This window comes from Tachypleus tridentatus, chromosome 13 (genome assembly GCF_004210375.1).
Source record: "Tachypleus tridentatus isolate NWPU-2018 chromosome 13, ASM421037v1, whole genome shotgun sequence".
Taxonomy (NCBI): Eukaryota; Metazoa; Arthropoda; class Merostomata; order Xiphosura; family Limulidae; genus Tachypleus; species Tachypleus tridentatus.
The window spans coordinates 108,979,968-108,995,532 of record NC_134837.1 but is presented as its reverse complement, the minus strand read 5'-3'; the positions used below and the strand labels follow the sequence as shown (position 1 = coordinate 108,995,532).

At 33.2% G+C, this 15,565-nt stretch overlaps 1 protein-coding gene across 5 annotated transcripts in view; it reads right to left on the bottom strand.

Moving 5' to 3' along the window:
- LOC143237788 (synaptotagmin-5-like) overlaps nt 1-14,392 on the bottom strand; it is a 28,889-nt gene extending 14,497 nt beyond the window's left edge. The window contains exons 1-5 of one of the 5 annotated variants that reach the window (XM_076477373.1): nt 14,134-14,392; nt 6,456-6,512; nt 4,441-4,587; nt 3,429-3,646; nt 2,245-2,373 (exon numbers count right to left, since the gene is read on the bottom strand). In XM_076477373.1, coding sequence (XP_076333488.1) covers nt 2,245-2,373; nt 3,429-3,646; nt 4,441-4,587; nt 6,456-6,477 — 516 coding nt within the window. In that variant the 5' untranslated portion in view covers nt 6,478-6,512; nt 14,134-14,392. Of the gene's footprint in view, nt 1-2,244; nt 2,374-3,428; nt 3,647-4,440; nt 4,588-6,455; nt 6,513-6,687; nt 6,999-7,102; nt 7,196-7,256; nt 7,910-10,825; nt 11,013-14,133 lie in introns of those variants that run through there. The other 4 variants (XM_076477371.1, XM_076477374.1, XM_076477375.1 and 1 more) reach the window with 4 other exon arrangements.
- Between the last annotated feature and the right edge of the window lie 1,173 nt (nt 14,393-15,565).

Here is a 15,565-nt window from a genome sequence, read left to right as displayed (position 1 = left end):
GTCAACTAACGACCCACACGTCGACAAAATCAACACCATGGTGCGGGCAAATCGACGTCTGACTGTCAGGGAGCTTGCTGAAGAGTGTGGGATATCAGTTGGATCTTGTTACGAGATTTTGACCGAAAAATTGAAGATGCACCGCGTTGCTGCGAAATTTGTGCCTCAGAACTCGTGAGTGTTTGGCCAAACACTCGATCACTGTTCTTCCCCACCCCTCCTACTCACCTGACCTTGCTCCTTGCGATTTGTTCTTGTTCCTCAAACTCAAAAGACCCTTGAAAGGAAGAAGATTTGAGACGATTCCCGAGATTAAGGCAAATGCGACGAAGGAGCTGGAGGACATTACAAAAAAAGCGTACCAGGACTGTTTCAAGAAGTGGAAACACCGTTGGGATAAGTGTGTGCGTTGGGGAGGAGAGTACTTTGAAGGGGTCTCAGACCTGTAACTTCTAAATAAAGTACATTTTGTTTTATGACATTAGTCCGCGTATTTTTTGAACAGGCCTCGTATTACAATAATTTTTCTAAATATTTTATAAATTATACACAGAAATGAAATAAATAATTAAGAAAAGCTAAACCTCCTTTTCACTTTTTAACTCAATTAAGAGATTTTAATTCACATTCAAATAATTGTTTGTTATAATAGAATTATATTTAATAAGTCGCAGTGGTATTTTAAGTGGTTTACAAACAAGACTTTTATCGCTGTTAGTAGGAAAAGGTGTAACAAACAAGTGAGCTTTTTCCGAACTTAAATTAAGAACTGATAACTGTAATAATCCAGTTGTAAGGTTTCTCTGCTCTGGCAATATCGCATAACCCCGTAATGTAATGAGATCCATATGTGTGTAAAAAAAAAAACATTTTCCACTTCTCTTTCTTCAAGCTTCTTTTCTTAACACTGGATGAAATGTCCTCAGATCGAAAACGCCCACATAACGAGCACACCCGAGATATGATCTCAGTTTCGAATATGCGTCATTCTTCATTAAATACTCACGCTCATTCATAATGTAATTTATTGAAAAGACTGCGTTGTGTGTTTTTCTAATGACAAAGCCATATCAAGCTATCTGCTTTGCCCATCGAGGGGAATCGAATCCCTGATTTCAGCGTTGTAAATCCATAGGCCTACCTCTGTCCCAGTGGGGAACTATTGAAAAGAAATAAGAAGTGAAATAAAAGCACATTTTAAATGCATGTAGGCGAAAAAAGTAACATACTATAAGATCTGCTGATAACGAAGCAAATCGATGATTAATCTTACCAGAATTTTGAGTTGCACGTATTACCTCTTAACCATTAAGGGCATTGTCCTATGAGAAAAAGCATTTCTATAAAGGTTGTATAAAAGAAATATGTTTTCCACTCTTCATATTGCACATAACAGATAAACTATAATTGATGATTATAACATTTTAGCAACAACATGAAATAAAACACAAAATAATGTCGGTCACACCCATCCACCCCTTCAGTTTGTTGTTATACAAGTGAAACTTCTGATGGCTTGACATACGATCTAAAATGCAAATGCATGGGCTTAAAGCTCACGCTCGTGAAATTACATTTAGAAGAAGTAACTATAATTTTTTTTATAACTTATAACATTTCCTTTCCAACGCCCCTAGTTGCAGAACGGTATGTCTGCGAACTTACACCGTTAGAAGCCAGGTTTCGATACTCGTGATGGGCAGAGCACAGATAGCTTATTGTGCAGTTTTGTGCTTAATTACGAACAAACAAACACAAGAGATTTACCTAAACTAAAACACCTTAATTATCAGCACTGTTTTCTAGTGTCAGAATTGTTAATTAGGTTTTATTACATTAAGTTTACACAGCGAGAAAAAACTCTATGTAGTTCTGTTACCTAATCAGATGAAAATAATAATCATCACCCAAGAAAAAGTGTGAAACTTACAGTATAATTGTTTTCTTCATTTTAGTTTTAAGGTTCGTGAACTCAGGTAATAAGAAAAAAGGGAGTAACTAGAACTAGAGGGAAGAGTTTTCAATGAAAGCCTTTTTTTTCCCTTCTTTCTAATGCTAAATGTGCACCCTGATAGAAGGTGAACTGTGATGGGACGAATAGGATTTAATCAATATGTTCATTTTTCTTTGGTAGTTCCTTTCCACCGAAACTGCATTTAATTTATGTCATGAAATACTTAAATAACATCTATTCACGAAGTTTACTGGAAATGAAATTTTGAAAAGAAAAAAATTCGTTTATACTTTCACTGTCAGCACGAGTTGTCCACCAACTCTGTCTTCCATGACCTTGTATCTAACAGCAAAGATGATGTGACCGTAGTTTGTAGCTTCTTCTCCAATGAACGTTGACATATCCAGCGATGGCTCACTCTGAAGGTGTATGAAACATAAAAAAAATTCTTATAAACATGTTTTTACAATCCTGAAATGAAATGATTAGAGAATAGACAATTTATACATAACATATTAAATTGAAATTAATATTTCCATTCATGAAACTTGTTTTAAATATTTCGATGATAAATACTAATAAAAATATTCAGTACTCTTAGTAAACTGGCTTTGTGTAAAAATATAGGCAAGACATCTTCTTATATGGATATTAGTCGAGAAGAGATGGGCCGTGAAGCAAAACGTACCACAAGACTAAACATAAAAATAGACTTATCGAATAAAATGTTTGCATTTCATACTTGACAGAATAAACAAACTTACCAAACGAAATGTTAGCACACAATATAAAGCAGAATAAACGAACTTACCAACCGAAATGTTAGCACACAATATAAAGCAGAATAAACGAACTTATCAACCGAAATGTTAGCGCACAATACACAAGCTTACCAACTGCAATGTTAGCACATAATACATAACAGAATAAACAAACTTACCAACCAAAATGTTAGCACATAATACATAATAGAATAAACGAACTTACCAACCGAAATGTTAGCACACAATACATAAAACAATTAACAAGCTTACCAACTGCAATGTTAGCGCACAATACATAACAGAAAAGACAAGTTGAACAACTGAAATGTTAGCACATAATACCTGAAAGAACAGACAATGTTATCAAATCAAATGCTTCTGTCAGAACGTTGTTCTGTACTTTATTTTAATCAAAGTTTTAATACCCATATAAACCGTCTGGAGAATACATAAATGCTTCCGTGTCGTACATAAAGTAAAACGGAAACAAAACTGTTTACCGAATGAGAAACTGTACTTTTACACTTCCGCAGATAATGACGTCATCACCGTACATTAGGTGAAGAATAATTAAATAAAGATATTCTAATTGCATGTGCAATGAACAAAAATGACATGAAGAGACAATGCATCATCACTGAAACGGAAAGGAAATCGTCTGTATGAAGTTATGACATCTAACAATCGAACACAGAATTAACACCACTCACATATAGAGATACCGTTGCATCACCCTTGCTATTGGATGACATACTACCGTAGTTTGAATCGTCTGTGTTGTGTTTTTTAACTGTTCCATTGTGAACGACCTCTGGTGTAAATGGTAGTTTTCCCGCTTTGATGCTGTAATGAGGAGCAGGAATGAGGTGAAATTCGGTTGTTTTTTCTGGACTTTCACAGGTTCCATATTTCTGCCGTTTTCTTTTGTCTACAAAGTATATGAGAGTATACGAATGTTTATTTAAAAGTTTAGCTAAACTAGCTGCTTGGTTTTATATAAAATTATATAATAAAACGTTTTTATGGAGATTTAAAGTCACTGAACATATATTTAGAATGCCATGTAATTGTAAACAAATATTTTTAACTATGTTTGGTTTTATATCTTTCTGATGACGATGTGTTATTAAGTACAAATATGCCATTTTAACGATTATATTTTTTGCTGTAATAACGGAATGTTTAAAACTGAACCTAATTTATGACGGATTATGGTGAATAATGAAGCTACATTTAAGTGTTATTTATAAATAGCCCGGAGTTAAGAAACAAGACATCTTTTAGCATATCACCTACTAACTACCTATCTAGTTCACCGATCGATTTATCAGCTTATTAAACTTGATTTAAAAGTTATAAGAGGCAAGCTCTGGGTTTTACGTTTTTGTACTATATAAAACATGATCTCTGAAAACATGGTACGGATACAGATGTAGCTATATATAATCATATGACGTCAACTTAGACATGAATTATAGCTTTGAAATAATAAATATGATCAGTTACTTTAATTCTATGACAAAAACTTTAATTGCTTATCTCAGTAACTTATTAAGTTCAATTACTTTAACCTTTTTCATTTTTTTAAGCTTGTTATTTTAAATGTGATATCCATTGATCCCAAAGTGTAATACAATCTTACAATATCTAATTATGCTATTTTTAACAATAGGATAAAAAAGTTCAACAGAAGAAACTTCATACAGAATTCAGAATACTTACAAGACTCGTTCGTTTTAGACAAACAATTATAAAACCAGCAATAAGGAGAAACAACACACACGGTCACAATTATAGTTAGGCTTAGCAATCCAAGGCATATTCCAATCACTAATATCTTTTCTCCTTCAGTCAAAAGAAGAGGAGAATCTAAGAAAAAGGTGGATTCGTTCACATTATTGTTGATTGTTGCAGGTAAAAAATATAGTTTCATCTTATCACAAGTTCTGGAGAATCTTGAACAATGAACAGAACAACAGCTTAGCAACTAATGTTAAATATATGGCTTTTAATACATTACGATTAACATCGAAAATATAGTTGTTTAGCTTTTAACGGGACCAACTTAACCTATAATATAATGACGTTTTATGTCATCGACGTTGTCAAGTGCACGAAATAAAGCTAGATAATGAACATACCCTGTCCTTGTAAACAGTATTTAGTAAAGCAAATCAACATGTGCTTCTGTAGAGTTCGAACCACATGTCTCTACCATTCATTAAAGTACATTGCCCGTATTGTAAGAACAGCTAAGTTAGCGTATATAATAGAACAATCGGTCTTGGATTAATAATATTATATAAATAAAGCTAGAAACCCGTACAAAACAAACGTATAGATCATGAAAAATCAAAACAACAGCAGTTAGCTAGTTTAAGCATCAAAACATTCAACTTTATCATAGATATTTTAAAGTGACTTATTTAAAAGTAGTTTTTTACCATTGTTATTAATTTCGCTGTTTGAACATGTTGTATTTTCACATTATCTGTTTATTTCAGTTTAAACTCTTATAGTGTTCTCGTACCACCGTAGGTTCCCTTTGGTTATTTATTTAAAGTATTGTAGCTTTCTGTCACTACTCTATTTTCACAATAATAATTTATTTGTATTTTTGTAGAGTCCTGACCGTACTGTACGTTCATATTAGTTACTTATTTAAACTCTTGTTTTATTAACGTCTTTCACAAACAAAAATGTTTGTAACTTTTCTCACTTAATGTTCCCACTTTTTCCTACACGTTATCAGACGTAACAACAGGAGACTTGTTTACTCCACAGTCCGGTCGATAACGATTTTTTACATCTGAGAACAACTAGACATTATCTACATCAAATAACTACAACAATTCACAAAACATATCGCAACCTGTAACGTGAGGCTTAACATTTGTAGTTTTACTGTTTATGCGAACACATTCATTGATACAGCTTCAAGGTCTTACAAGTTAAGCTTCATGAGGCCATTTTATGGTTTCCCGGAAAGAAAGTTAAGGTCTTTCAGCGAATGATAGAACTTCCAGGTTTAACAAGTTAGCCTTTGAAAAGAAAATCATCCAGTTATTTAGTTCCAAAATTCCAAACTTTATTCCAGTAGAAAAGTTAAGGTGCTATTTTCTAATGGTGTAATATAACGACTTTATAATTTAAACCCGAGAAAATAAACAAACAAAAACACATGAGTATTAAAGTTGTGACTCGCAAAATTTTAACACGCTTCTGTTTTGTTACAAACAGTGATACCTCGAATTTTGTCAACTTAACAGACTTCTTGTGTAACGCCACTGGTTTATAAAGATCGTATAATTTGACCATTACGAAAAACCTTATGTTGCTCTTATCCAATGACTAAGTCTCAATAATTCACTATTTACTATCTGGACAGAAAGTTATAGAGCTATTATTATTCTTTTATATAACTTCAATATGACTACAACTTAACATCTCGAATGAAAACTATGGTGTTATCATTCAACGATATATTTCCAATATTTCACAGCTTAACATCTCGAATGAAAACTATGGGGTTATCATTCAACGATATATTTCCAATATTTCACAGCTTAACCTCTGGAAACAGCATTATGTTTACATGCTGGTTCAGCTGTCACCAATTTGATCTGTAAGTTTTCTTGTTATGGCACATAAATGAGCTGTTATGCTTTTGTTTAAACCTAATGTTATTGTCTTACTACAGCTATCGACAATAGTGAAACTGACTTAATAAGGCTTACCTTCACTTACCACCACCATCATTAACTGATAGGAATATCTTGACGATGATCAGTAACCTGTAAAACAAAATTCAAGTATTGTATTCAATATTATCAATAATCAATAAAAAGTAGCTACATTTTATATATTGAAACGTTAGACACAACCGGTTTTCATAAACAAGGTGTAAACATAATACACAGATGAATAAATAGCAAGTCACACTGCATCACAACATTACTAGAAATTTACCAGAAAAGCAAAAATGAGTAGGAGCTGAAAAGCGGCTTAGAAAAAGACCAAAGTTAATTTAATCACTCGGAGCTGGTCAGTTTCATTTCTGTTTATACTAGGAATTGATCATTTCGATTTCTATTTATAGCTTATTTCGTTCGCTTTTAACATACAGGATTTTATTACGCAAAGTATCAACACAGGAAGCAAAAAAAAACAGATTGAAAGCAAAAAAACAAAAACAAAGTAAACAATCTTCATCAAGAAACGAAGTGATGAGGAACGCAATCGTCATAACTAGTAAATTAGGATACTACATGGCAAGTTTGGATTTCAGTTTAACTAAGCATATTTCCAGGTGTAAGAAACGATAGTTTCTCATGGTAAATTAGCGAATCATAATCGTCTATTTAGTCTAATGTTTTGTATTCACCAATGATATTCCTTCATGGAATCAAGTCAGTTTATAATAATGTTTAAAATATCAGCGAATAAAATAATTTCTGAGAAGTCCACCACACTTGCATCACATCATGATTCATTCAATAAATAACCAAAATGATAAACAAACTACTCTGTAATCGTACCTGAAAACTTTCCAGCAGTGACGGATGTTATCTACTCTCTACCTCATGATACAGCTACGTCACTGACACTTTCCTTAACGTGTAATTAACGATGAACTAACTGAACGGAGATTACGACTCTAAACATCCAATTTTTATGTTAAACTAATTTGTTCATGAGCCTGCTAAACCTGCGTCAATTTTTCAATTCTCTAATTTTCTGTATTTTCGAACATGAGACCAACATGCGTTCAAAACAAGAACAGATGTTACAGTTACACACCTGCCAGCCGATCGTTGCTGTACATGTATGTTTTGTTCATATTTACACAGCCGTTAGCACGTTGCTCACCTTCTACACAGCCACGTTTAGCAAAATTAGGAAATAACTGACCAGTGAGTTATTGTTATTTATACTGACGTTCTGTGGGATCACCTTGCCAAAAGGTAACACGATAAGAAAAACACAATAATAAAAGTTTAGAAGGCTACAATGTGGCAGATATTATATTTCAAACTAATATCCTCGAAAAGTTGTTTTTTTCGTTTGCTTTACTTCTAACCCCACCACCTCTCTCACCCCACCACCGAGTGAATGTGTACCTAACCTGTCGTATTAATAAATATTTAGTAATTATTTTAATTGTTTGTTTTTGATATTATCTTTTAACGTTTGCAGTCTATTTTAAATAGCTCTGGGTAATATTACAGTAAACTTAGTAAAGTTATATATTTAAAGGCTCTGGCTTTCAGGACCTCCAAGGACTATTTTTCGAGTCTATATATATAGTTCATAATGTTAAAGATGTGCTAAAATATATCAACTGGAATCAAGATAAGATTCGATAATCTTAAAAATTATTTATCAAAATCAATAACAGAGATATGCTTGTAAATTGTATAAAGATATTACAGAACATATAAAACTTAATCAACATATTTTGTAATCATTAATACTGATACAAGAACCTATGATATCATTCACAAGGACCTATGAAATAACAGGTTACCAGTTTACAAGAACTTGTGGAATTTACATGTTACCAGTTTACAAGAACTTGTGGAATTACATGTTACCAGTTTACACAAACTTTAAAATTATATGTTACTTGTGGAATGACATGTTACCAGTTTACAAGAACTTGTAGAATTACATGTTACCAGTTTACAAGAACTTGTGGAATTGCATGTTAGTAGTTTACAAGAACTTGTGAAATTACGTGTTACTAGTTCATAGGAACTTGTGGAATTACATGTTACTAGTTTACAAGAACTTCTGGAATTACATGTTACCAGTTTAAAAGAACTTGTGGAATTATATGTTACCAGTTTACAAGAACTTGTGGAATTACATGTAACCAGTTTACAAGAACTTGTGGAATTACATGTTACCAGTTTACAAAAACTTTGGAATTATATGTTACCAGTTTACAAGAACTTGTGGAATTACATGTTACCAGTTTACATGAACTTGTGGAATTAGATGTTACCAGTTTACAAAAACTTTGGAATTATATGTTACCAGTTTACAAGAACTTGTGGAATTACATGTTACCAGTTTACAAGAACTTGTGGAATTAGATGTAACCAGTTTACGAGAGCTTGTGGAATTACATGTTACCAGTTTACAAGAACTTTTTGAATTATATGTTACCAGTTTACATGAACTTGTGGAATTACATGTTACCAGTTTACAAGAACTTTTGGGATTATATGTTACCAGTTTACAAGAACTTTTGGAATTATATGTTACTAGTTTGTATTGATTGCTTGTTTGTTTGTTTTTTGTTTTTTGAATTTCGCACAAAGCTACTCGGGGGTTATCTGCGCTAGCCGTTCCTAATTTAGCAGTGTAAGACTAGAGAGTAGGCAACTAGTCATCACCACCCACCGCCAATTCTTAGACTACTCTTTTACCAACGAATAGAGAGATTGACCGTCACATTATAACGCCTCCACGGCTGAAAGGGCGAGCAAGATTGGTGCGACGGGGATTCGAACCCACGACCCTCAGATTACAAGTCGAACGTTTTGAATTGCTACTATAAAATTTAGTCATCAAACCTGCATCTCTCTCAGAATTCATTTATACTTTTTGTGAGTCTGTTTATGTTGTTGATCCAAGTGCTCAGTCTTGCTAGTGAAAGTTTCCATTACCATTATTATATTGTTTTTTTACACAGTACGTAAGATTCGATCCCAGGATTCAGCGAAGTCGTAACATCGAATTTCGCTGAATATACAATTTTATTACTTTAGAAAACGTCTAACTTCATGGAACTTCTACCATCTTTCAAACATATTCTGTTATAAAAATCAGTTATATATCATAAGCAGTTTTAGTTTTATCACACACATTCTTAAACGAATTTCCACAGCTAAAAAGAACTGAAAGATTTGTGACGTGCTAAAAAAGGATGGGATATTTTTACACCCAGAAGTGTAAACACTTTTGTCATCAAAAATAAATTTATTTATAAACTTAAACACAGCAAACTTTCATCAATTAAAAGTAATGCCAAAGTTGTTTTACCACTACAAGCAGTTGTTTCCAAACAGGTTATCTTATAGGAAACGTCGTTTTAATCATTAATAAAGGTATATGATACGATGGTAACAAAGAAGAATAACACAGGTAATTATAAGAATACATAATAAGTAAATAAAGGGTATAATGAATTAATAGTCTTGCATAATATGACAACGAAATAAGTTAAGAGCATCCCTTATAAAACAGTATCTGTATTTATGGCAAAGTTGTACAAACGCTATCTACTGCCCTTCATTATTTGAACTACTGACCATATGAAAGGCGATCAAGCAGAAGCATTCTACCACCAACAGTTCACACTAAAGGATTAACTGTTGCTCTTATAGCTCACTCACAGGAGGAAGGAGAACAGTTTGTTGTCTACGTAGATTCGAACTCGGCTCACCGGTTCCAAAATCCTGAGCTATACTGCGACCTTATAAGACAGTAACATAATCGTGAAACTTCATACTAAAATAACAGTGCTTAAAATAAATGTGCCGTCATAAATCTTCGACTTGAAACAAATATCGAAGTCTAAAAATTTCATAGCAGTCTATTCTTTTATGTTCTATATACATAGATGTACATACAAAAGGACTTAAGATGTTACTTCCAGCTGCCTGCTTTTACATTCTTACTTATTCTACGTTCTTCACCCCAAATGCACAATTTTGTATATTATCGTAAGAAAAATAATATTTTTGATGTTGTTCTCATCTAAATTATGTGTTTATCGATGAAAATTGAAATCAATTATTTTAGTACAATTGTATTTTGAGTCAGTGAAACAGGTCCACAGAGCAACAGTAATAAGATCTACTTCAGTTAATTTAACAGTTACAGATGTTACAAGTACTAAAACAAAAATCTTAGTTTTTGTTACATTGGTCAAAAATTCTAGTTCACGTTTCCGCCTACTGAGCATACAAAAACCTCCATAACTCAACTAATCTTATGTATCCCTTAAGAAATGTTAGTGTTATTTCTTTAGTGCTGTGGATAAACTTTTTACAAAGTTTTCATTTCCATAATCTATAAAAACTGAAGCGCTGCGTACCTCTAAAAATTGTGTATTTTTTTACGTTTACTTCCTTAGTTCGTCCTCGACACAGTCTTGTTGTTATGGACGACTTCTTAGCTATTTGCGTTATCCCCGTTCTACCACACAAGAAGAAAGACTGTAGTTAAACATTATCAGAGAAAACGTGTTACGAGCAAATATCTAATCTAGCAGAACCTGTTCTCTTCACGAAAGATACGACTCATCCCAGCAAGGGCGACAACGTAACGTTATGTAATTTAATATCATGAAATGCCACAGGGGAACATTTGCTGCATTTTTTTTCTTTCGCAGTCAGGCGTTGAAATCAATAGTACAGTAATATATATATATGTGTGTAAGTGTGTATTTTATTTTAAAACTTCTTAAAAATATTCTCAATGTCCGTTCTAAATAATATTCTTAAAAAGAAATAAGAAACTTGGATCATTCATGTATAGAACCAATTCACCCAGGTTTTATTTCTCAATGCCTGCATAAATGCATATGTAATATTTAGGTTGCTATATAAAAGACCAGCATAAATTCTTAAAAAATCGTACCTGTAATGCTAAAAGGGTTTTAATCACGTGAAATAATATTCCTGGATAATCTCAAAATGGTTTCATCTACATGAAATATTGTCCCTGGATAAAGAACAGTGAATTGGAAGCTGAGAAAACAAGGTTATTTTGCAAACTGATATTAACCGGAATTCACCACCGTCACCATGTTACTTGGGTTAAACAGCATGCTGCCATTTAGGACACTAACAACACTTCGTCGTTTTAGATTAGTCCTGTTTCTAGCTTATTAAGTATGAAGGTAGGATTTGTGTTTGTCGCTTGCCTGTTTGGTTACAATCTATCCCGCAAATTTTAAATGGAAACAATGCACTGTGAACACATAGGGATCACATCAGGTGGTTGGCTTGATATTGGGAAGGACAAACCAAAAAGTCGACTTCCTATGCCACTTCCCTGATGGTCCATAGGGTGTATGTAATATTTAGTAACAATCGGTCTAGCGATTCACCAGTTATAAACGAACACACTTACACAGATACCTTTCTTAAATAATGGTTTCGATTAACCTTACCTGACAACGTTTTTAATAAATACATTAATTTTTCAGCATACTGTTTTCGTATAAACTACAGTGTGTTAGAGGAGCTGATAAAAGCTGTAACAGAAAGTACGAGTGTGCCTCTTTCCCTTTATTGGGTGAAACAATTTGGGAAAGGCTGGTTTCCCTTAGCTAACAGAAATTTGTAACAGCTGTAATACAATATGTACATGTAATGATATCCGTCAGATGTACAAGTTAAGTTATTAAAAGCCACAATACAATTGGCACCTATAATAACGTCCGTCAGACGAACAAGTCAAAGTATTACGTATCTGTATTGTGATGTTTCGTCATTGAATATATTGCTGTTACGTAACTGTTTCATTATGACATCCTACTTTGCAGTGGTGTTACTTCACTAATGAGCCGGTTATCTTTCAAAACTTGTCTAATACCAGAATGTTTCGTGTTATCTACAGGGTGTTCGGAAACTCACTGTGCAGTTTTGTCTGTTAATAAATATATAAGTGCACAGTGACTTTCCGAACACCCTGTAGTATTTTTCACCTGAATTTACATTTGTATGTTTGTTTTAATCAGAGCCATCCTTTGGGGTGGGTTACATGCTTCCCCTCATAGGAGGTCCACCCAAGGGGACGCTAAAATCGATATTGCAACTAAATTTCTTGTTAATTTTACAGGAGAAGGAGTGTCAAAGTTCTCACAGACCACAATTTGGCAAAATTGTTTCAATCACAGCTTTAATCTCTATAGATCATATTCAATTCTTTATAATATTTCAAATTGTTTATGAAGACAAGACCATGAATGGGTAGCTCACAGTCTGAAAGGTTGCGAAAAAATGTAAATGCGTAAGAAGTGAACACTGAAGCAACAGTAAAAAAAGCGCAAAAAAATACGCTTAGAAATATTTTTAAGGCCTACAATGGGGCGGAAAGGTCCGGAACAGTGTATAGTCTCTTTAGAATTCAAGCCATAGCGTTTCTGGTTGTCTGATTGGAATACAAAAGCAGATTACATAAGGCCAAAATACTAGTTCAACCACTGGATATATTAAAGTGTGTGCTACTTTGTAGCAAGGTGTGTTGGAGGTTAAATATTTGAGTAACAGTCAGAACACTAGACTTCCTATTTACCCAGAATTAACTGTAGATCAAAGATTCACAAAATATTTATCAAGTAAAACTCAAAAAAGAAACTATTTGTATACTTTTCAATAGATTTGGATGATACCAGGTAAAGACATACTTGAAAAATATTAGGTAAAAATATATATATCGATGATACTGAATGAAGGTTTACTTGAAGAATAAGAGGCAAATATCCATTAGGAGGATACAAGATAAAGACACGCTTGAATGATATCAGGTGAGGATATACTTGGAAAATACAAGATAAAGAAAAACTTGGAGAATACTAGGTAGAAAAACACACTTGGATGATATTAGATAAAGATAAGTGGGGGATACTAAGTAAAGACACACATGTATGATGCTGCGTAAATATAAATTTGGAGGACAATAGATGAGGGTGCACTTGAAGAATCTAAATAATGATATTCTTGGAATATAATAAGTAAAGTTTTACTTCTAACTTCTATGTGAAACACTGCATGTGTGGACTTACAGATTTCAGTCATGTTCAAAACAACGTATCTCAAGTTACACTTTAGCAATTTAATGTTCGAACAGTTTCTTGCAAAAGTGCACTATTATACAAAATAACAGTTCCCCGCTGATACAGTGGTAAGTCTAGGGATTTACAACGCTAAGGTCAGGTGTTCTGCTCCCCTCGATGGACTCAGCAGATAGCCTGATGTAGCTTTGCTATAAGAAAAACACACACACACACAGAGATGGTTAAGGGTCGTAGGTTCGAATCCCCGTCACACCAAACACGCTCGCCCTTTCAGTCATGGAGGCGTTATAATGTCTTACACTGCTAAATTAGGGACGGCTAGCGCAGATAACCCTCGTGTAGCTTTGCGCGAAATTCAAAAACAAACAAACAGTTTAAAAGCTAACATTAAACTTAACATCCAGACCACTATCTAAAAGCTAACAATAAAGGCTGATAAGTAAGGAAACTAAAAAGAGGTAACAAGAATTCAAATTAAAGTTAATTAACCACAGGACCTTCTAAAAGCTGGTAGTATAAACCACAAAAAAGCTAACTATCTAGAAAACCATCCCAAGTTTAACAGTAATACTAACTAATCAAAATAGATATGTTTTTGCCTCTAAAATCCGATATTTTTTCGTCTACTTCTTGGATGAGAAAATTTCCATGAGAGAGGTACATACCGTTTTTATAATTCTGTTTATTTTCATTTTAGAACTATCATGATGTTTGTTAGTTTTCTTCTCACTCTGCTTCTATTTGAATTCGAATACAGGAAGAGATAATTAAAACGAGATGAAACTTACTTGCTTCTACAGTTTCGTATTGGCGAGTCGCTTACACTAATTCTGAGGCAGCCTGTCACCTATGGTTAAAGACACCTGAACGACACAAAGTCGACAGCAAAATATCGAACTTTTATCGATATGGTTCTAGTGGCTCCATCTGAACGTACGTTATTAATGTACATGACGACTAATCAAAGAGAGTAAGCTTTTTATAATATATAAAGAAACATTTGTTTTTCATTTATAGTTATCAAACTTCACCACTTTTGTACTAGTTGTTCAAAGTCGTGTTTGACAGAATCATAAACACACATAGAACAATCAAATGTTTACTTCCATTTGCATGATAACTTACCATACTGAACGAGGTTCTCAGTGATAAATAAATCAGTAACAGTATCTCTTACCTGCATTTTCGAGAGTCTGTGTGCATTATAACTATATAACAGTGTTTTAATGACACGTTAAAGAAAATAAAAAATGCTTTATTTTCTTAGAACATATAACAACAAAATTATTCTAATGCATGTTATTAATGTTGTCTGGCGTGAAACAATAATTTGAAACTAACTTATGGTAGGTTCTTAGAAATGGAAGGTAGTAATAAAATTTTATGGCAAGCTATTTAAAAGCAAAACAATTCTTTATGACACCTAAAATATGAATAAGTAAGAAATTTATAGTAAACTATGATAAATTGTTATGATACAATATAAAATATTTTCTTCCTACCATTTAGGGTTACCAAAATAATTAAAGAAACAATGATAAGTCACTAGGATATATTAATTCATGTTTATTTAATTCCACTTAATATCTAGAACTAGTAAAATTTGTTGTTTGGTTGTTTGGAGTTTATTCGCACGAAACAACTGGACTATATGCGCCAAATGACCGGTAAAAAAGAATCTAAAATTAAATTGATGTAAAATGTAAAAATTAATCAAGATAAAACTTAAAGCTTCAAAGAGCAAATAAAAATTTAAGTAGAATTATAAAGGTCAATAGCCCTTAAAAATTAAAAAACCCAAGTAAGGTGGACAGTATTACCATTGCCAGCGGCACTTTCCAGCGTTAGGGGTAAACCCATGGAAAAAACACGTCTTAAATGGTGCCGTTGTTCAAAGTCATAACGACAGAACGACAATAAAGCGTAGACTATTGTGACTTGAGTTTCACAAAGAACAAACATTGGTGCGTCAGTCCCAGATAAAAGAAAACGATGAGTTAAAAACTGTGATCAATGTAAGACAACCTCCTC